Source organism: Typopeltis vanoorti, chromosome 5 (assembly GCF_054136105.1).
Source record: "Typopeltis vanoorti isolate ZY-2024b chromosome 5, IOZ_Tvanoo_1.0, whole genome shotgun sequence".
In the NCBI taxonomy this organism is placed as follows: domain Eukaryota; kingdom Metazoa; phylum Arthropoda; class Arachnida; order Uropygi; family Thelyphonidae; genus Typopeltis; species Typopeltis vanoorti.
In genome coordinates, this window is record NC_143553.1 from 159,251,299 (window position 1) to 159,274,755 (window position 23,457).

At 35.9% G+C, this 23,457-nt stretch overlaps 1 protein-coding gene across 1 annotated transcript in view; it reads right to left on the minus strand.

Moving 5' to 3' along the window:
- Positions 1-248: 248 nt before the first annotated feature.
- Positions 249-23,457, minus strand: part of LOC150106997 (adenylate cyclase type 3-like) — a 398,311-nt gene continuing 375,102 nt past the window's right edge. The window contains exon 21 of the mRNA XM_090392870.1: positions 249-1,136. Within this exon, the coding sequence (XP_090248996.1) occupies positions 969-1,136 (168 nt within the window). The 3' untranslated portion in view covers positions 249-968. The remainder of the gene's footprint in view (positions 1,137-23,457) is intronic.

Consider the following 23,457-nt stretch of genomic DNA (forward strand, 5'->3'; position numbering starts at 1 on the left):
CAGTATCTTTATTTTATCAGTTATGCAATATGTCATTCAAGGAATCTATAAACATGCAGCAATATCTGATGAAAGGGCTGCAAAGAAAATTAAACATCTTAAATTAAACTGAACTGAAAAATAAACATTTTAGTCGAGATAAATAAATACACAATTACCCTCCACTGTATGTGTAACATTTTTTTTTTATAAGCAATAGGAAACAGTACAGGCGCTTATAAATAATGTGTACATTACTGAGAAAAAAAATTGTGCTGATGGGAGAATTGTTTCATATGTACAGAGGTTTAAGATTGCACTTCGTACATCGTATATGCACTGAAAGTGAATGGACAAGTACAAAAGGTTAATTTAATATCTACAATAAGACACTGAATTTCACAAAATGTACATAATTTTCTGTATTTGAAATTTAATTTTTGAATTCCACTGATGACGTCTTCAGAATCTCTCGATTGAAATAACAGCAGTTAAGGATAAAATAAAACTTTACTTTAAAACACACTAAATGATAACAGTAGATGCATATTACTTTACATCTTTATTTCTTCCAGTTTTGCATTTTCAAATTGCATATCAAAAACAACTTGCAAGCTGTATACATTATGCAGATGTTCTGAACATCTGCCATTTACTGACTTTAGCAATAGTGACATGCTAGAACTTGCAGTACTAATAGTTTGGTCCAGACTTTGAATACACATGGGCAGATGTGATGGACTTGGGTAATAAGAAGTTTGTACGACAAGGGTGGTGGAGAAAGAAGACGTTTTTTTTTGCTTGTAGGAATAAAGTTCAAGAAAAGGAAGAGTGGAACAAATGCATACAATAAATGATTCTTCTGTCAGTTTTTCATTAAACCAGTGAAAATAAACTTTCTTGAAGATCTACCACACTACAAGGTCACACAAAGAAAACTATCACTTTCTGCACCACATTTCTTTGGATTCAAATTGCATATAATCATATCACCGCTGCTCAGACACATTTCCTGGCAGCCTCTCTGATCCACTGCCTGTTTGCTTCCCAATGAGATAGTATGTCATGAGATTTCCTTTTCCTTTTACAGCCACTAAGCCCCTCTGTTCAAAAATATAGTCAAATTCTTCAAGAATCTTTGCAGTCTCTTCAACAACCTATTTTAACAAAATAAAGTGATAATTATGTTAAAATTATAACAATTAATATAATTTAAAAGAAATATAATAAAAATAACATTAACTATAAATTATATATTTAGTTTAATCCTTTATCCAAGTGTAAGCAAACAAAGTTTGCGCCTGAAGTATCTTCAGGACTGGGGCAACTCGTGGCAAAGGTGGACTGGACTGACTTCTCATCACTTGCCTTAGTATTGCATAATGCCAGACATTATGGGACAGGTCACTACCCAGACCAGTTTCGACCTTTATTGAGGTCTCTTCAGTGGGAGCCAAACCGAGATGTGATACCAAGGTTGAAGCAATGCAGAGGTCATATTTCCATATACCAGTTGCCAAAAGATGTCACACCTTATTATCCACCTTTGCCATGAGTTGTCCCAGTCCTGAAGATACTTCAGGCACAAACTTTGTTTGCTTACACTTGGATAAAGGATTAAACTAACTATATAATTTATAGTCTAACCAAGTGAAAAAAAAAACTTCCAACATCTTTCTCTAATCCAGAGTAATTTAATAATAAGGTGTGACACCTTTTGGCAACTGGTATAAGGAAATACGACTTCTGCATTGCTTCAACCTTGGTATCACCTCTGGATCTGGCTCCCACTGAAGAGACCTCAATAAAGGTCAAACCTGGCTCGGGTAGTGACCATTCCCATAATGCATAGCTTTGCATTATGGGATACTAAGGCAAGTGATATGAAGTCATTAGCTTCTATATACGAGTTGCCCCAGTCCTGAAAATACTTCAGGTGCAAACTTTGTTTGCTTACAGTTGGATAAAGGATTAAACCAAGTATATAATTTTCTCTAATCCACTGTTATGTTATGTTATTAATATCTCAAAGCATTAAAAAAAGTTCGCAGAAAAAAAGCTTTATTGATGATAAAGCAGATGATAATTTATACGACATTAAAAAAACAGAGTAATATTAATAATAAAGTGGATAATAATGACATTGAAAAACAGATTACAGTCAACTGAAGAGTATTGCAGATATGTATGGAAGAGTGAAGTAAAAAAGGGACGAAATAACTGTGAGTGTGTTGTATGGCGATTTAATTATTAGAAGTGTGTTAAACAAGAAGATGCACAAGATTTGTTTTCCTGGAGGTAAAATGCATAGAGGGATTGAGGCATTTGGATATGACTAAGTGAGCAAAGGAGTTGGTAGTGGTAGCAGGGACAGATGACTTGACTGGGAACAAGGAGAATGTAAGATTGGATATCAGGAGGTTGTTGAGAAGGATAAAACATAATAGTGTGATAGGAAAGGTAGTTGTCTAGGTATGACAGTGATGGGATGATGTGAAGAGCAAGAATTATGAAGGATATGTTAGCAGAAATGTGTGAAGAGAAAAGAGTGCAGTTTGTTGATGTGTGGAATGAGTTTGAAAGAAGAATTGGACTGTAAAAGAGTGATGAACTGCATTTAAATGATTTTGGTGTGAGCCTTTAGGAGAAACTGCTGCTGGAAGGGAGAGTAGCAAGTAAGTAAGTAAGGAAGGAGAGGTTGAAGTGGTGGTTATGAATGAAGAAGTGGGTAGCATGAGTGTAGAAAATGAGAAAACAAGTGTGCAAGACAAATAGGCAAATGGGGAAACTGAGGGTGGACAGGGAAACACAGCATGAGAAAGGTTGATGCTTCAAGAGGATGTGAATGTATGTATAGGACAAAAAGGAAGGGATGACCTAGGATGTAGGGAAACAGTTGGGTTTGAAGAGGTTTCTGGGAAGAGTAAGGAGAAAAAGAAATGGTTCAAGGAAAGTATGGAGAAGATTACATCTAATAAAGTGATATCACTGAAACATTGGACATTGTTTTCCAGATATTGTTTTTGAAACATTGGATCCAGGAATAAGCTATTATTTTGTATATAAATGCTAGAAGTATCAGAAACAAAGAAAATGAAATGGTTGCATTGATTGAGTTTGTTCACCCATACTGACAGGAATAGAGATGGAAAAGCACGATGTATTTTGAGAAGATAGAGTGAAAAGGGAGGTGGAGTGCTATTCATGATAGAAAAAGAGTTATGTCCCATGCAAGGTAGAGATGCAAGGAGAAAATAGTGGTAATGGTTTTGAGGCAGTATGGTGTAGGATGAACAGAATGAAATACTTTGTTGGATGTTGCTATAGATCTGATAGTGTGGAGGGTAGTAACCAGGAAATGTATAACCAAATTAGCCAAGCAAATGGGAAAAGGTGACCATTATGTGTGATTTTAATTATGGCAATATAGATTGGGATGATGAGATAGCAACTGGAAGTAAAGAAAATGAGTTTCTTGAGTCTTTCAGGGACAACTACCTCAGGAAAGGGTATATGTGAAAGTACAAGGATAGTGATTATGAGAATGTCAGGAGATAGCCTGGAGCTGTAGCATGGAATGAGGAGTTAGGTGGAAAGGAGATCATTGCTGCTTGAGTGACATTCAAAAACTATCTAGTAAGTAGAAGCAATGACTAATTGTAAATGTATTCCAAACATAGGAAGATTAAATAAAGTGGGTATGAAATGAATGAATGAAGAGATTAAGCATGTAATACAGAGAAAAAAAGACATTATAAAGACAACATAAGAGGACTGGTAATAATCAGTTCCATGAGAAATACAAAGAACAGGCAAGGAGGATAGCTCAGTAACGGTAGCAAAAGTTCAGTATGAACAGCAATTAGCTAATGAAGACAAAAAAAAAAAAAAAAATCCCAGGGAGTTCTTTTGATATGTAGTCAGCAAAAGTATGAATGATTATGGTAGGATGGCATTGATTGGAGAAAACTGTATAAGGACAAATGCTCTGCTGTAGAGGATATAGTTGAGATATTTAATGAGCATTTCATAAAGGTCTTTCATCTATGTGAATGTGCCATTATGGAGAGTTTTAGAGCAGCAGATGAGGAGGAGGAGGAGAGACTGATTATGAGTGAGGAAGAGGTATATGGGGAATTAAACAAACTTGATATTAATAAAGCTGTGGGACACGATGATATATCGACATGTATTTTGAATTTATGCATTATCTTTGATGGACAGCATGGATTTGCTAAAAAAATGTCATGTTTTGGTAATCTACTTATTACAATAATGTGACAACAGCATTGGATGTAAGAGATGGATACACAGTAGTATATTTTGCAAATTCTTTTAATAGAAGATAGTCAAACTTGAGCAGATGAGATTGTATATTACACTAGTGTGTTGGATTCGAGATCGGCTGTCTGACAGGTATCAACAAGTTGTGTATGGAAGAGCTAACATCCTGGAAGAGGAAAGTCACTAGTAGTGTGACTCAAGGGTCTGTTTCAGGACAATTGCTGTTTAACCTGTATGTAGTGATCTTGGGGAACATTTGAATCAGGATATACAGCTGTTTGCAGATGATGCAAAGTTGAGACAAACTATGAGGAGTATAGAAGATATTGTGGCCTTACAAGAAGGCTTGAATGGACATGGGAGTGGGGATGCCAGTTCAATGTTACAAAATGTAAGGTGTTTTAAAATTTGGGAAACAAAGATGGGATGGAATTTATGCTTGGTGAGGATATATTGTTGGATGTGGAGGAAATAAGAAATCTTGCAGTGATAGTGGATAAGAATCTAAAATTTAGAGGACACATTGCAAAATTCTCGTAGACAGGCTTATACGTTGGTTATGCATTATTAAAACACTTAAGGAATAGAACAACGTAGTTAGGAATATAAATTAAATTAAACTTTAATAAATATTTTCCGATATTTCGGCAATGTCACATTGCCATTTTCTAAAGGAACTTACAAAAAAGTTACGTGCAACGTAGGCACTACAACACAGAAACTGGGAATGAAAAGATGAAGCTATTATTCTCCTAATAGTCTTGATGGTGCCCTCTAGCGGGCCAAGTAGGTGTTCTTGGCCGTTGGGCTGAAGGTCTGCAGATGTAGGTCTCCCAAATTTGGGGCAGTCGCATACACCCAAATTTGTTGAGGTTTGGAGAATTTCTCAGGGCTGAGGCTGATTCCATAAAGAGTCTTTCAAATTTGTATTTGCTACGGTGTATCACTGTAGCTTTCTTCCACCGTATTCAGTGGCGTGTATTCAGAGAAATTCTCCAAACCTCAACAAATTTGGGTGTATGCGACTGCCCCAAATTTGAGAGACCTACATCTGCAGACCTTCAGCCCAACGGCCAAGAACACCTACTTAGCCCGCTAGAGGGCACCATCAGGACTGTTAGGAGAACAATAGCTTCATCTTTTCATTCCCAGTTTCTGTGTTGTAGTGCCTACGTTGCACGTAACTTTTTTGTAAGTTCCTTTAGAAAATGGCAATGTGACATTGCCGAAATATCGGAAAATATTTATTAAAGTTTAATTTAATTTATATTCCTAACTACGTTGTTCTATTCCTTAAGTGTTTTAATAACATTGCAAAATTGTGAGGACAAAACAACAAATTCTGGGAATGATGTGCAGGACACTGACTTGTAGAAGTAAGGAGATTCTGGTTCCATTGTATAAGGTTCTGATTAGGCCATATGTGGACTACTGTGTACATATTTGGTCACCTGGTTTTCAAAAGGATGAAGAGAGATGTTGGAGGGGGTCCAGAGTGATTGACCAAAATAGTTTTTGATCTCTGGAATATTGAATATGAAGAAAGGATGAGATGATGCAGTTTGCAGAGTCCAGCTGAGAGGAGGAATAGAGGTGATATGATAAGATATAAAAGTTAGTAAAGGGTTGTTACAGGATTAACATTGAAGAGGATTTTCATAAAATGGTGGGAGATTGGGAGAAAACAAGGAGTCATCCCTGGAAGCTTTATAAGTAGGGTGTAAACAAGGAGTGAGAAGCATGTTTTTTGCATGAAGACTCGTAAATGACTGAAATGCATTGCCCGAGAGTGTGGTGTTGGTATGTGCAGAGAATTTGAATGTGTTTGAGGACGGTATGATGAGCTGTGTATGACAAAAGGGACCTCCTAGCTGAGTCTGTGACTCCATGGGGTCTTAGGATAATAATAATAATTATGTGTTAGAGATCATACTGAAAGATCAATTTCTAGTTTATACTAACCTGTAACCGTCAAGAGACATAGATGGAAGAATGCAAGTTATAAAAATAATGAAGAAGTCCAGTAGCCTACTGGACTTTTTCATTTGTATTTGTTGTGCATTGCAAAAGTTTACTGTACTGTCATCAGCTAAACTTGTCAATCAGTCTAGTCTTTGGTTCAGTTATTAACTGAACCAAAGACTAGACTGATTGATGAGTTTTTTTTTTGTCTCCACTTTTTTGTCTATCAATACCATTCATTACCAGAGCAAGTGCAGCTTTCAATTTATCTAAATATCTTAGTTATCAGTTGTTTCTAGTAATGTCAGGTAGTTTTGACAATGTTATTACAAGAGGATTTACATAGATTGATGTATTCTTCAAATGGGATGTCACTTCAGTGTGGCTAAGTGTAAAGATGTGTACGTTGGCCTGAGAAGATGAAATGGTGTTTATCACACTGCAGAAACTTTGCTTCAGGAGGTGTAGGAGATGAGGCAAATAGGAAATTGAAGTTCAGTGAACACATCACAAAAACTGTATCGGTTACCTAGTAAATTACTGCTGTAATGCAAAGAACCCAGATAAGTATGGATAAGGATGATAGTTCCACTAAATTAGGCACTAATGATTTGGATTTCTGTGCAGAGATCTAGTCACCTGAAATTATTGGTGATAAAAAAAAAAAAACTTTGGAGAGCACAGAGGCAAATAATTAAAACTCTTTCAGGACTCTGGAACATTACATGTGAGGACAGATTAAGGGAATATGGCCTGCAGAGTTTTGTAGACAGGAGTAGGAGGAGAGGTGATATTATGTCTCAATACAGTGTAATTAATGCATAGGGTAATGTGTGATGGGAGAATGAGAGGTCATACGTGGAAATTGGACAAAGGTCACGTGAGTAAGAAAGTGAAAAGGAGATTTTATGCATGCTGGGTGGCAAATGAGTGGAATGCATTGCCAGAATGGATGGTGACTGTTTTGACACTGAATGTCTTCATGACAAATTATGATAATTATTGTGGTATGTAATGTTTGATCTCCTGCAAATAAGTCTTTGTCTTTATGAAGGCTTGTAAGTAACATTAACGCTATAATTTCATTATGTATATATATATATATATATACTGCAGTGAAAAAAAAAAAAAATCCTCTAATGCAACTAATGCCTCCAAAGAGAATAGGCAGAGCTCATTTCTTTACTCACTGTAAAATTACTGTAATTATTTTAAAACATTACCTTATAGCCATGAAGTAACATTTAAGTTCAAACAGTGAGCTTTTTTAGTTTTTTCTATAGTTGTAAAGATGTTCATAAACATTCGATATCTGGACTGTCTACCAACAGATACACTTCATTAGGAGTATACGAGCAATCAACTGGAGATGTGTAATGCATCGCAGAAAGCAATAAAAAATTACAACAGAAGAAAATTAAACAATGAACATGAAAGTAAGTGTACTAGCTGGTATTGTGACATAGTACAACATGACTCATAAGTTTACACTCATAAGAGTGTAAACCTACACCAAGCCTAAACACGTATTTACCACAACATGACGAGTATCACAGCCAAGGTCTGTAAATGTGAGATTTTTGATAAATGAAGATCAAAACTAGTAGAGGATCATGCCTCGAGTCTTACTGTGTTGAGCAGGAACATGTAGCATTCCAGAAGCTTCTTTAAATTTTCTGATAAAACAGCTATGTTCGATATACAGCATTTCTGTTTTTTTTTGCCAAAGTATCAGATGGACGTCATTTATTGTGAACAGCTAAACTAAGTCTCCATGTTTTCTTTTGTTTTTGACATCTTTAAAATGTTCTGACATGCAGATTTCTCTGGTACTCTACTCTGTTTGATCAATGTAGCAAATGCCACACAAGAATAGGGAATCTTGCAGACACTTGGCTTCTTGGGGGGAAGGGTAGTAAGGAGATTTTGGAGACTGTAAGAATCTGGAGGTCTTCTATAGTAAAGCAGAAACCACTTTTATGCAATAATTTTGGAGAGTACTTCACCAGGTCTGCATTCATGAAAAATCTCACATTTACAGATCTTGGTAATGATTAACATCATACTGTAGTTATGTGACAATACCAGCTAGTGCACCTGCTTCAAACATTCATTGTATTTAAATTTTCTTCCATTGTATGAACTGTATGATGACAAAAGGGACCTCCCAGACTCATCTAGGAACCTCCTTTTTATTGCTTAATATGATATGTTATACACCTCTTGCTATCTATCTTATATGCACACTCCTAACAGTACATGAAACTGATTGAGCTATTATATGTTTATTACTTTTTTTTTAATATAGGTTCTCATCACTGGTTATACACAAATTACAAACAGCTGCATCTGCAATCATCAGTATGGCAAATCAGGACTGGTACAGCATGTTCTAGATATTTCTTCATACAGAATTAAATGGATGAAGACAATCTTACTACAAAGAAGTTGCTGTAGGTTTGAGAGATTAATTTTTTTTTGGAATCAGAATCAGCTATGAAACATCCTTAATTTTAATGAATATGCTGCATTAATTTTCCAAAGATCTGGAATATAGACATCCCATGACCAATTTAGTCTAACTTTATTTTTATCTGGCATGCAAAGGTTACTTTGATAAGACATTAATTCCTTTTCATTTACAATCTGAGATGCTTCTGCAGCAATCTAATTGAGTGTATGTGTGTGTGTTTTACTGATTGTAATTTGTGTTCTGAAAATGCTCATGAGAAATGCAGCAGGACATTAATATCTCAATACATTATTAATTATTTATTTTGTCTTTAACCACCAACACTTGTGCTTCGCATTGTGTTTGGAGGGAGTCCGATACAGAAGTATACAGTAGGCACTGTTAAGATTACCAAGAGAAAGGACAGAGGGTGTTGTCTCTCTGTGTGGGTGATTATTATTATTTTACAGGTATCATCCATTATTCACACACTAGCCATTATTCACACAATACCTCTCATACTTCTCCTTAAACTCATTTACTAATGAAGCACTCACAATCACCTCTGGCAACCCATTCATCACCCTCCAAGCAAAAAACTAGTCGTAATACCCTAGCTCAGGGTTTCTCAAACTGTGTTCTGCAGAAGGTGAATAGGTGTTCTGCGAGAAGTTCTGGAATTTGTCATTTTAGTTTTCTAAGCATTTTTCATGAATAAATATTTTATAGTAAAAATATTCTGAGGAGAATAATATTCGTGAATATGTCGAAAAGCTCAGACCCAGAACACCTAATAACATCTGTGTATCGTTAATTTTCACACATCGAAACATTTCAACATTTGGGAAAGGGAATAACGCTGTTTATGACGGTTCATAAAAATTGCCTGCAAGTGGATTATAACAATGGTGGCATATCCTCTGTTCTCAAAAATGAAGGAAATAACATCTGTGGAGCATATGCCAGTGACCAAGCAGCATATTTTTAAACATGGAAGTATTCATGAATTATCGTTAATTTTCACACATTGAAATCTTTCAACAATTGGGAAAGAGAATACTGCCGTTTATGACCGATCATAAAAATTGCCTGCAAGCCGATTACAACAATGGGTGGCGTGTTCTCAAAACTGAACGAAATAACATCTGCGTTGCAAATATCAGTGACCAATCAGCAAGGAAGTATAAAGAAAAATTTTCCACTGAAATTGAAGATCAAGGTAGTCTATATCTGGTTCTCAAATCTATTACTACTGAATACTTTCTTCGCAAGCTCGTATTGCAGTGTGTAAGTGCTTGTTCTGAAACCGGAGTGCCGTGATTTTTTTAAAAGTAATAAGAATACAGAGTTAAAATCTGATATGAATAAGAGACAAGGTACTTTGTTTAATTTTGGTATTAAGAAATCTCTTATTGAAGGTGTTTGTGATGGAACAGATAGTGAGTCATCCACCTGAAGCCTACAAAGATCTCCAGGATGTACAAAAGGAGGGGAAAACTACCAGCACACAGGAGAAAAAGTCTGCATTCACTCGTAAGTACTTATAATAATATTATAAATATATTTCGTGATCAGAATGGGATATGTAAATGAAAATCAGCACAAATTAATTTAATGATGTTTGCCTGAATAAACTACGACATGCTACAACATTTCATTAGTCCAGTGATTGATAACTAATTTAAATGTAATTTATATTTGTCAACATGCCACACTGTATACATAAGTGTACTAATACTCTTTATGATTATGCTATAATTAATTATTATTACTTATGTTAATGTATGAACTTTAAAAAAAAATTGGAAAGGTATTTACGAGTAAATTTGTTGGAACTGGGCCCTCGGAAAAAAAAAAAAAATCAGCGAACGCCTTTTTATTCCCGATAAGGAGTAGGCGAGGCGACTTTAAAAAAAAAATTCTTCTTATTCTTTTAACTAATTTTATAATCAATATCTGATTTATTTCGAACTGTTTAATTTTTGTTACTGAACATTTTATCAAACCATTCTTATTACAATTGCTTTTACATTATTTGATACGGTTTAGTACTTTTCTTACAAGTATTGTTACAATTCATATTTACTTTTGTGTGTTGCAGTCGTTTTTTACTATTTTGCATTATTCATTTACTTTTATATTATTTGACACATTTCTTATTTATAATCTTATTGTTTTTCATACTAAAGTTACCTTTACAACACAATTCTATTTGTTTTTATTATAGCTCTGACAAATATTGGAATTTGAATATTATTGAAAAAACACCCATGGATTCTTGTTTAACGACAGGAATTTTAACACAAGGAGGAGAAGTACTTCTGCTGACACATCTACTCATATGATTGGAGAAGATATGGAATTGCAAACTGTGGTTTCTTCAAAAGCTAATATTAAAGAACAAGAGTCATCTAAGAACAGACCAAAATGGAAGTACCATGAAAGTTATTTAAATTATGGATTTACGTGTATTGGCAATACACATGCTCCTGATGTTTTATGTAATAAAATACTAGTAAACAGTTCTTTGGCTCCAGCTAAATTTCGTAGGCACTTTGAAACGAAACACACTGATTACAAAGGAAAAGATATACATTTTTTTAAGAGACGACGTGACTCACTAGAAAAATCTAAACTTCAAATGGCTATAATTGCTACAACTGAAAATGCAACAGAGGCATATTTTCGCGTGAGTTACTGCATTGACTTCATGGTGAAGCTCATACAATTGGTGAGACGCTCATTAAGCCTTGTGTGAAAGACATTGTATTATGCATGTTAAACGAGCAGGTTGCTAAAAAAAATAGATGCAGTACAATTATCAAATGATACTGTTTCATGCCGCATCAAAGATCTTCCTGCTGACATAGAAATAGGGATAATTCATCGACTTAGGCTGCAGCGAATATTCATTGCAAATGAATCTACAGATGTCGCAGGACTCACTGTATTACTAGTGTTTGTTCATTACATATTTGATAAAAGTATTGAGGAAGATTTACTCATGTGCAAATATCTACAAGAAAAAACTACCGGAGAAGATATATTCAACTGTATTAATAATTATATTACAAAACAGGAAATCGGTCGGGAGAAGTGTATTGATATTTGTACAGATGGTGCTCAAGCAATGGTAGGAAAGATGAAGGGAGTTGTAACACGTATCCTGCAAGTAGCTACAAGAGCCACCAAAAGTCATTGTGTTTTGCATAGACAAGCACTAGTAACAAAAATAATTCCTACATATTTAAAAACTACTTTGGATGAAGCCGAAAAAATGATTGACTATGTAAAATCTCGACCACTTCAATCCAGATTATTTAAAATTTTGTGCGATGAAATGGATAGTGCACATAATGCACTTTTATTACATACTGAAGTGAGATCGCTATCCAGAGGAAAAGCATTATTGAGGCTTTTTGAACTTCGTAGTGAGTTAATGGTCTTCTTGATGTCACATAATTTAGGACAAAATTTTATTGAATTATTAAGAAATTCTTCATGGTCTTGGTATGTGTCTTGCAATCTGGCAGATATTTTTACAAAGTGCAATGCAATTAACTTATCATTACAAGGAAAGAATATTACAATTTTTAATACAAGAGATAAAATTGCATCTTTTGATAGGAAGTTGCAATTCTGGATTTCTACAGTTGAACAGAATAATTTTGATTGTTTTCCCACCTTGCATGAATTTTTGACTGAAATAAATTCTAAAGTAAATGAAGAAGTATCTAACGTAATTTTAGAACACATGCATGACTTGCAATCAACCCTTTTGCAATATTTTTCAAAATCCAGTGAGGACAATTCCTGGGTTCTGAATCCATTTACAGTGACAGCTAAGCCAAGTGACTATGAAAATCTAATTGACTTAATTAGTGACTCTGATTTAAAACAAAAATACAAGGAACTGCCAATAAATGATTTCTGGACAAACGTATCAAAACTAGCTATTTTTGTTTTACTTCCTTTTACGACGACATATTCATGCGAGGCAGGATTTTCATATTATGCCGCAACCAAATCAAAGTCCAGGAACAGATTCGACGCTACACTAAATATGAGAATTCAACTTTCTAATATTGTGCCTGATATCAAAAGAATTTGTAATTCAAAGACCCAAAAACATTGGGGTCATTAAGAACTTAATTTGCAATATACGTTTTACTATTTTTGATTGATGTTTAATTAATTATTAATTAATTATCAAGCATTACTAATTAATTATCAATCATTAATCATTAATTATCAATCATTAATAATTAATTATCAATCATTAATAATTAATTATCAATCATTAATAATTAATTATCAATCATTAATAATTAATTATCAATCATTAATAATTAATTATCAATTATTAATTAACAATAAAATAAGCTAAATCGCCTATCAATTATTAATTAACAATAAAATAAGCTAAATTGCCTATCAATTATTAATTAACAATAAAAGAAGGTAAATTACCAATTAATTATTAATTAATACATTACAAAATAACCAAGGTGTTCCGTGAACATTTCAGGATTTGTGAAGTGTTCCGTCGTAGAAAAAGTTTGAGAAACCCTGCCCTAGCTAATTCCACTCTTAGCTATTTTCCACTGGTGATCCCTTGTTCTCTCCCTTCTTGCCATGTACTGAAACAAGTCTTCAGCATCAATCCTATAAAACTTTTTAAATAACTTAAATGCTTCTACCATGTCTCCTCTTTTTTTGCCTATCAGCTAATTTTTGAAGCCCACAGACCTTCAGTCAGTTCTCATAGGAAGCATTCCATAAACCTGCCATAAACAAGAATAGGGAATCTTGCACACACTTGGCTACTTCCATAAACCACAATCCTTGTCATTTGCCTCTGGATCCTCTCCACCACTTTATCCCCCATGGAATCCAGGAATCCAGATCCGTGCACATTAGTCCAGATGTGGCCTTATTAAAGCCTTATATATGGGAACAATAACCTCTCTATCTCTGCTAGTGTGTTCTTCAACAGCTAATAATGTGCTATTTTGGTTACCTTCACAATATACTCTCTAAACTCCCTGTCCACGATCACCCCCCCCCAAATTCCTGGCCTCATTAGTTTTGTGAAGTTCAGTTCCGTTAACATAATACACAGCTTGTGATTTCTTCCTAAAGTGCATTTCCTTACACTTGGCCATATTAAACTGGCAGCCATTTACCTTCGTCCATACTGCTAGTCAATTAAGTCTTCCTGCAGGATCGCTACATTACTTTCATTTACTATTGCTCTTCCCAGTATCACCAGCAAATCATTTCCTATATTATTGATATACAAATTATACAACAGAGGACCAAGTACTGAACCCTGTGATACACCACTGATCACTTTTCTCTTCCATGAACTACTCTTTGATATCTGTCCATCAGAATCCCTTATATCCATCCCAATTTCTTCGAATTTATGCAATAGAGTTCTATGTGAAATCTTGTCAAGTGCTTTGGGACTTGCAATATCACTGAGTAGTCATTTCCTTTATCCAACTCCATGGTCACTTGATTATAAAAAGTAAGCAAATTACTAATGCAAGACTTACCCTTCACAAAACCATGTTTTCCCTTATAGAGTATCATATGAGGATATTAGGAAAGAACTTGACATTGTCAGCATCCAAGAATGCATTAGCAGAGCTAATCTCAGGTGTTTAAGTGACCATACGGTCACTTAAACAGAATGGGCAAGGAAAGATTAGCAAAACAAGTGTCTGTGCCAGGTTGGCAGGAAAACGACCCAGAGGAAGACCAAGATATAGGTAGATTGATACGGTACAAAGTGCCTCAGACGATAGAAATATAAGATCTGATAATGTTGGAGTCTTGACAAGTAACAGACTGATTTGGAGTAAAATTGTAGATAGGAAGTTAGTAATGATGTAAATTTTTCATGTAGTACTATCATATCCTGTACACCCATTGAGGGTACATGTCAGGAATTTGATGATGATGATGATGAGTATCATATTCCTATCCACCCAGTCCTGATGATGATGATGATGAGTATCATATTCCTATCCACCCAGTCCTGAATTCTATAAATTTCTCTAATACCTTAGCCACCACTCCTGAGATGCTGATAATTTGCTGCTTTTGTTTTGGAACCTTCTTTATGCAATGGGACTATTTTCCCTCTCCATTTCCACTCCATTGCCACCTTCTTAGTACTGAGGCTTAAATTAAACAGCTGGTCAGAGCAGTTGATAATTCCCTTGTACATTCTCATAATGCACTGGCCAATTTGCCATCTAATCTCATTGCTGTGTTCATATGAGGTTCTGCAATATTTTAAGCACCTCCATAGTCATTCCTCCTTTTACTTGCCACATAGCAAAAGGACTCTTTATGATTTCTTCTGGCCTTATCACCTAGCTTTTTCTCATAATTAGCTTTGGCCTTCCTTACCATACAGGTCACTCTTCTTACATGTGCCTTATACTGCTCATGGGTATGTTGATCACTTTTTTTTCTTTATAATCCCTCTACAACCTTTTCACTGTGTGTAACTCTTGCTTTATGATGCTATTCATCCATTTAGCTCCTACTTGATTTATCCTTCTGACTCCAGGTATACATTCTGATACTGTTTTCTTCAAACACCCCTTGACTACCTCTCATGCACCACCAACATTTCCCTTCCAAATACTTATGTCATGACACTACTAAAAGCTGATTCTTTAGCTTGTCACAATAACCTATATGACCCTGAAATACCAAGATTGAAGTAATGCAGAGCTTATAAATTTACCTATACAAGTTTCCACAAGGTGCTTTGACCTTATTAAATAAAAATCTCCGGATGAGAGAAAGATGTAGAAAGCTCTGCATTACTTCAACCTTGGCATCACGGCTCCCACTGATGAGACCTCGATAAAGGTAGAAACTGGTCTGGGTAGTGGCCCTTCCCTTAATGCATAGCATCATACGTGTCCGCAAGGAGATGTGCTTTGCATTATGGGAGATACTAAGGAAAGTGATCAGAGCTCACTCCACTTTTACCACGAGTTGCCTCAGCCCTGTAAGCAAACATGCAGGTAAGTCAAGTTTGTGCATCTTTGCTTACTTGGGAAAAAAGGATTAAAACCAAGTTCATATACAGTCATCCCTCGATTACATCCGGGTTCTGTTCTATCTGGCAGGACGTAAGTCGAATCGGACGTAAGTTGATACATTAAATCAACAGAGTTATAGGGGGTTAGGGACTTAACCGTAATAAGTATACTGTCATTTTAATTTTTAAACCTTATTATAAAAATGTACTGTGTGTTACTGCCACTATTCCAATGTGCCTTGCTTATTCCTCTTCTTCTTTTCATCATAAATTTGTTCATAGCAAGTAAACGCATCATGTACTTTCGTTTCTACTAATAAGTAGCATTCAACATTGGGGTCCATGTCTTCAACCATTTTGAGAACATCGCTAACTACAGAGAACATTTCTGCAAGACCCTTCACTGTGAATTGTTTAACTACCTCTCCTTGTTTCTCTTTTCCCTCTTCCTTTTCTCGTTTTTTCCTCTTCTGGAACAGTTGTTCCTCCAGTTTGACCAATTCTTCGTTGGTCAACTCTTCAGGGGAATTTTCTATTAGTTGAATTATGTCGTCATCATTCACTCAAGATTCAGATTGTTTGCTAGGCCCACTATTACAAACTTCCAAAATCATGCACAAACCTTTTTAATGTCTTTTTCCATATGCCAATCATACATTGAGAGGTCACTTCATTCCAAGCCAGTGCAATATTTTTAATAGCATGATAAATATTGAATGTTTTCCAGAATTGCATGAGAGTCTTTTCATTTCCTTCAGTGGCAGAAATGACTTATGAAAAAGTTGTCTGTAGATAATAAGCCTTAAACACTGCAAGAACTCTCTGATCCATTGGTTCGATCAAAGAAGCAGTGTTTGGAGGGAGAAGCATGACCTTGAACTTGGTGATGATCATCACTATAAGACATACAGGAAGGATGACCTGGAGCGTTATCTAGAATTAATAATATTTCACTCGCATAACAGTTGATTAAGGCATCCTCAAACAATTTTTAAGTCATCCACAACTTCTTATTGCTCTGATAATGAACTGGGAGTATGCTTCATAATGATTTTGAAGATTCGTGGATTCTCAATGTTCCACATCACACATGGTTTCAGTTTATATCCAGCCACATTACCCATAACAGAATTGTAATACAGGCATTAAGAGCTTTGAAACTAGATATAGATTTCAGCTTTTTGTGGACAAATCTCTGCTCGGGCATTTTTTTCCAAAACAAGGACGTCTCATTCATATTAAATAATTGCTGTGAAAAATAATTTTCCTCCGTAATAATTTTATCCAATTTTCCCACAAACTCCTTGGCAGCCTTCTTAGCACTGCATATTCCCATACATTTTCACATTATGCAGCACAAAACTTTGCTTGAATCTCATGAACCAACCGGAAGAAGCGTTGAATTCATAGTCATAATCGGGTTCTGCTTTCTCCTTCAACATGTTGAAGAGACTTAGTGCCTTAGTGGTTATAGTCACAGTGCTAAGGGGTATGCACTTTTGGTTCAGGTCCTCTATATATAGCTGAAAATGTTATTTATTCACTTATGGGATCACGGACGTATCTTCGAAAGGACGTAACTCGAATGGACATAAGTCGAGGGATGACTGTAATTGCTTCTTATCTTTATCGTATAAGTATACCCTAGATAAAAAACTTTCTATAACCATAATCTGGAAAATTCAGGCTTTATTTGGTCTCATAATGACTGTCATCCAGTTATTTTACAAATTAATGTAGGCATACTTGATGAGGTTGTGGGGTGTGATTCAGAGCCAATGTTGAGTTTAAAATTCTCTCTCAGGCTTGCAGTGATTTCTATGTAACTTAAATGCCTTATTTCATTTAATCCTGTGTGAAAGAATATCCACAGCATGGTCTGCCAGTTTTGACTTTCCATATAGATGATTATGGATGTAATTTTGTTCATCAAAGTGATGTTAACTAATCTACTGGTCTGTCTAAAGCAGACTAAACTGTAGGCATAAAGGACTTATACACTTATCATATGAACTTAACATACGAAGGTAGCCAGCTGAATGAGTGGTTTCAAAGTGGCATACATTACATTATATTGTGGACAACTTTAGCTATTTTTTTCTGATGTGCCCTGAACATAAGGGATAGTTTTGTTGTGATCTTGTGTTTTGTAGTAGAGGTTGAGGGTGAATGCAGTATCTTATCTGTTTTATAAGGGTTGTACCCATTAATTAAAAAAGTGCTGTGAAGGTATCTGATCTCCATTTCAAGGATGGTGTAATTTGAACAAATAGCCCTGGCTCTGTGTGTAATTGTTTAGAGGATGCATACTGTTGGGATGGGTGGTCGTGTGACTGCTTATGTAAATATCTTCAAATATATGAGGGTTGTCTGTAAATGGAAAAGGATAATGAACCATTAGGTAGATATGCCACTATTGTTGTTTACTTTTTTCTATTATAAAGTATTTTGATTTTGGATGTTGGCTGTTTAGATGAGATAAAAATGTATCTAATTTGTTTAAACCAGTGGTTCTTAACCTTTTAGTAGTCGTGGCCCCCCTAAAGTATCCCTAAATATTTTCACAGCCCCATAATTTGTAGTAACTAAAAATAATAATTATTATTACATACCTCTTCCAGGGAGTCCAAAGACTCATTGAGGGAGGGCAATTACTCTACAACTCTCCATCTCCACCACTCCACCAATTGCAACTATATATTGCAACATTGCAACCAATGCCATCTACTGCTGATCACCACCCACTAGTATTTTCACAGACAATCACAAACATCCATGCCCACAGTGGGATTTGAACCCACAGCCTTTTGCCTGGAGAGCGGATACGCTAACCACTCGGCCAACCAGGGTGACAAATAATAGTTAAACTTTTTTTCTTAAATTAGTGGTTTTACTTTCTGATTATAAAGACAAAAAAATCAGAAAACAGAAATCAACTTTACTTAAATATTACTGTAAAAACTTTACTATATTTATATTTAGGAAATCAAATAATGTTCTTTGTTTGCTCATGTTATAAGGGAGTAAATTTTAAGAAATAGCAAATCAGTATTACTGCATTGAATGTTTTGAAAAGTAATTGCACTCAAGTAACACTTAACAATGTTATGTTCTATGCATTCATACTAGTATCGTTTAAAACTTCAGAGAATCACTACTATCACACGTTGGCATGTCCAGTAGGCAGATGTCATGACTTGCAGTGTTGCCAGCAGCGAAAAGTCGACTTGTGGTGCCACCCCATAAGAAATTACTGCATTAAACTGCATAATTCAGATTATTAATACAAAAGGATACAAGTTTTAAACAAAGTAAAATAAGGAGCAAAAAATTATTATTTTAAAGAAAGCCAACTGGTTAAGAATCACTGGTCTAAGCCATGAAGTCAAATATCAAACACATTATCTACAAAGCATAGCCAAACTTGGTTTTGAAAATGTCCCATATATAAATTGGCTAGTAGGAAGAGAGAGAGAAGAGAGTAATCCTTTCCAGTAACCTCTAGCTGTTTGTATATTTTTCTTTCCATGAAAAATAATCAAAATAAATGATGAATTTGAATAACTTCAAATAAGTCAGAGGGAAATGTGGCTTAACGAAAACAAGGATGTTTTTGTCCAAGTGACATTGGTGAACAATGAAATAATATCAAACTGACTGTAATGTCAGCATATCAGGATCAGATTTTTTATCAATGTTTTAAAACAAAGAGAATTTTTAATAAATGAGGAAAAGCTGCGCTGCCTGTGAGATGGGGAGAATGATTTAAGTAAATGTTTTGGCAGTTTGTAAATAGGTAGGGATGTCTAATAATGTCAAATATTGGATGAAAGGGAACTGGTGACACACAAACTGGCATATAATTAGACACTTCCAGCCTGTTACCATCCTTATGCAATGGCACTATCTTACCTTCCTCAAAACAGCACATTCTCTCAAAACCTGTAGTGAAATACCATCCAGTCCCACAGCTTTACTGACATCCAAAGTACACAGTATTTGGAACACACTCTCCTCTTGCACCTCTAAACCTCGAACCTGCCCTATCCCTCTAGTATTAAAACCTATTTCTCCAGGATGAAATACCTCAATAAAATATTCATTGAATAACTCCACTATGTCTTCTGCATCAGTCACTCTATATCCATTTTTACCCCACAATGTCATTCTTCCACAATCATTTCTCCTCCTACTGGCCACATAGCTAAAAAATTCCTTAGGATTTTCTTTGGATCTTAATGACAGTCTCTTCTCATATTCCAGTTTTGCCTTCCTCACCATACTAGTCACTCTCCTGGCCTGAGTCTTATATTCTTCATGCATCTGCTCTCCACCCATCTCCTTATATCTCTTCCATAATCTCTTTTTCACCTGAAGTTCCTGTTTGATATTGTTTATCATCCACTTTACGCCAAATTATGTTCTCTTATTCACTCTTGGAATACAGTGAAGAAGAGAACATAATTCTGTTGCTGTTAACTATTGCTGTTAACAAATATTCCTTCACCATTTCCCAAGCACTAATGATATCCTGGTCTTCCGTTTCCACTCTCCATTGAACTGCCCCAAGTTGATATCTAAGACTATTATAATCATCCGCCTTATAATTCCACATACATTCCCTTTTCTTTGATACTCCTGCATGTCAAAACCGCATGGTCACTCCCTCCAACTGGGGGAAGGGGATGTCATCTCAGTTATTATCAGCTCTATGACCAAATCCAAAACTCTTGAACCTCTTGTTCCCTCTATTACATTTTGCCTAAGACATTTGTCCCTCAAGAAATTCTAGAAATTCCATTCCCTTATTACTACCTTCATTTTCCTCTTCCCAGCTTATACTGCTGTAGTTAAAATCTCTCATAACAATCATTCTTCTTGCACTTGGCCGAGTTCAACTGCCTAAACAACTTCTCCTGCTCCCCATCCTCTGTGCTCCTTGGCTTGTAGCAACACCCCACTAAATATATTGTCTTGCCCACCTCTACCTCACACCATATGCTTTCAAAACCATCATTGTCACTGCCTTCCAAAGCCTCCACTCTTAGAGGACATAAGTCATCACTTATCATAAGCAGTACTCCACCACTGCATTTTCCCTTCCTATTTTGTCGAAAAATGCTGTACCCTGCTACTTCTATTCCTGTTACTATATCATCTTCCATCAATCACATCTCAGAGATCCCAATAATCTTTGGCCAAGCTGATGCTATCAGTGCCACCAATTCCTCTCCTTTATTCTGGATACTCTTGGCATTAGTATAAAGCATAAAAATGTCACTGCTTCTATATCTATCATTATCCCCTACAGATCCCCACTACTCAGTGTTACCTGATGTTATCCCTCTTCCCCCAAGCACCCATTCCCACAAGAGGTCACCCCTGCTACCATCCTACTATCCACACTGGGAATTCTAGTTTCCCTGCATTGGCACACACTGACTCATTCAGGAAACAGCACTCACTCTCTCCAGATGCCTATGTCCTTCCTCATTCAAATACAAGCGGTCTCTCGCATACAGTTCCTTACTATCCTCAAATGCCCTCCAAGGATCCACATATTCCCATTCTCTCTTCTGACACATTCTGGCTATTATGCTATTCATTATTACTGCTCTTCTGCTCAGCTCGTCACTATCATAACTGGGAAACACACACACACACAATCTTTCCTCTCTGTGTTTTCTTTTGTACAACCTCAAGCAAGAATCTCAGATCTGTCGCCACCCAATTTACATTGCCTCTCAAGTCATTCGTGCCCACCATCACAATCATCTCATCCACCCTTTCACCACACTTAATTGCCATAGCCACACTCTTTATCGTTCCTCCAGGCAAACTCCTCTGGCATCCTATCTTGCACACCACATATATATGAATGCAGAAGTGAGGCTGGATGGCATGTTGGCACATGTACTATGAGAATGTGCAAGAGAACTGGCAGTGCATCTGACTAAGTTGTTTAATCTAAGACTCAGCTCTGGTAGGATTCCAGGAGAGTGGAAAGAGGGTAAGATAGTTCCATTGCATAAAGGAAGGTCCAAGACAATAGTAGCAAATTAAAGACCAGTTAGTATATCAGAAGTGGTGATTCAAGTATTGAAAAAGTTAGGTGAAGTTAGAATTCAGGAAAGCATAAATAGGAATATGATACTCTACAGTGGGAACAACTTTGTAAAAGGTCAGCCTTAGTAATTTATTCACATTTTATAATAAAGTGACAGCAGAATTGGCTAAAGTATATTGTTACACCATGATACTGCTGAAATATGCAAAGGCATTTGTTTTTACGAATAGTCGTGGGAAATAATTACATAAGTTGGTGCAAATAGAAATGAATATGATGCTAGTGGCAGAGATGGAGGGGTTGCTGATGACAGACACCAGAGAGTAGTATATGGTGGAGCGCCTCAGGATTCTGTAAGGGCTACTACTCTTTAATTTGTATATTAATGATACAGGGAATGATTCAAGGGGGTATTTCAGTTGTTTGTTGACGATGCAAATCAGGAGGGGGACTACAATAGCTGATAAAGGCAATGTAAATATCCTGCAGGATAATTTAAATAAGTTGGCAGTGTAGGCAAAGGACAATGGTTATAAATTTAATGCAAAGTTGGGACTATAGCTCAAAGGATTACTTGGATGTTGAAGAACATATTGAAAATAAAGATGAGTAGGTTATTATTCCTCTTTGTGAGGCTATGATTCAGCCACATCTTGACCATTCTGTACAGATTTGATCACCTGGAGGATTTCTTGGATATAATGAAGTGGTGGATAGATTCAAAGACGAATGATTATACTGGTAACAGATCTATGTTATGCTCTCTATTAGGACAGATAGAAGGCATGCGAGTTGCAGAGTTTAGTTAACAGGAGGAGTAGAAGGAACATGGTAGAAACTTATAAGTTACTAAAAGGATTCTATAAGACTGACATGAAAGACATTTTTCAATATATGACAAGTAGGAAGAGAGACAAGGAAGGAGAGAACACGGGGGTCACCTCTGGAAGTTGCGTAAATGTGGTTAATAAGGGTATGCAGACTTGATTTTTGCTTGGAGTGTGGTGATTGAGCGGAGTGATTTTTCAGAGGTAGTTATGAGTGCCACAATGGTGAATAAGTTTAAGGAGAAGTATTGTGTGAATAATGGTTTGCATGGGTCTCCTGCAAGGAGTTTTTTTGACTCCATGGAGATACCACTATAATAATAATAATAATAATAATAATAATAATAATAATAATAATAATAATAATAATAATCTGAAACACCATATGATGAAGGGAACCCCAGTCATTTTGAAGGTCCTGGATCTGGTAATAGCACCAGAAGATATATTCATAACCAAGGTAGCCACGCAGTGATCAGATGCAGAGTTAAAAGAGGTAATGTGGAACTACAAAGCCAGCAATTATGCAAACCTAGGAGGCAGCTTGGACAGTGCCATAGTTACAAAAGAAGAATGACAATACTTAATGGGAAATAGCAATTGTCCAAGGGAAACAGTATCAGACTGCATCTCAAGGGTCAGGAGAATAAACTAAGTGGAAGTTAAATGGATGAGTAGCATTACAAAGAAGAAGAATGGTAAATAGAGTTAAATCAGATGATCATAGGAAATTAGCTTAAGCAGTGTTTGAAGTATTATGTATGAAGATTTGATGATACAAGGTGTGCAGAGTAGAATGCCAGAAGAATGCTTCTTT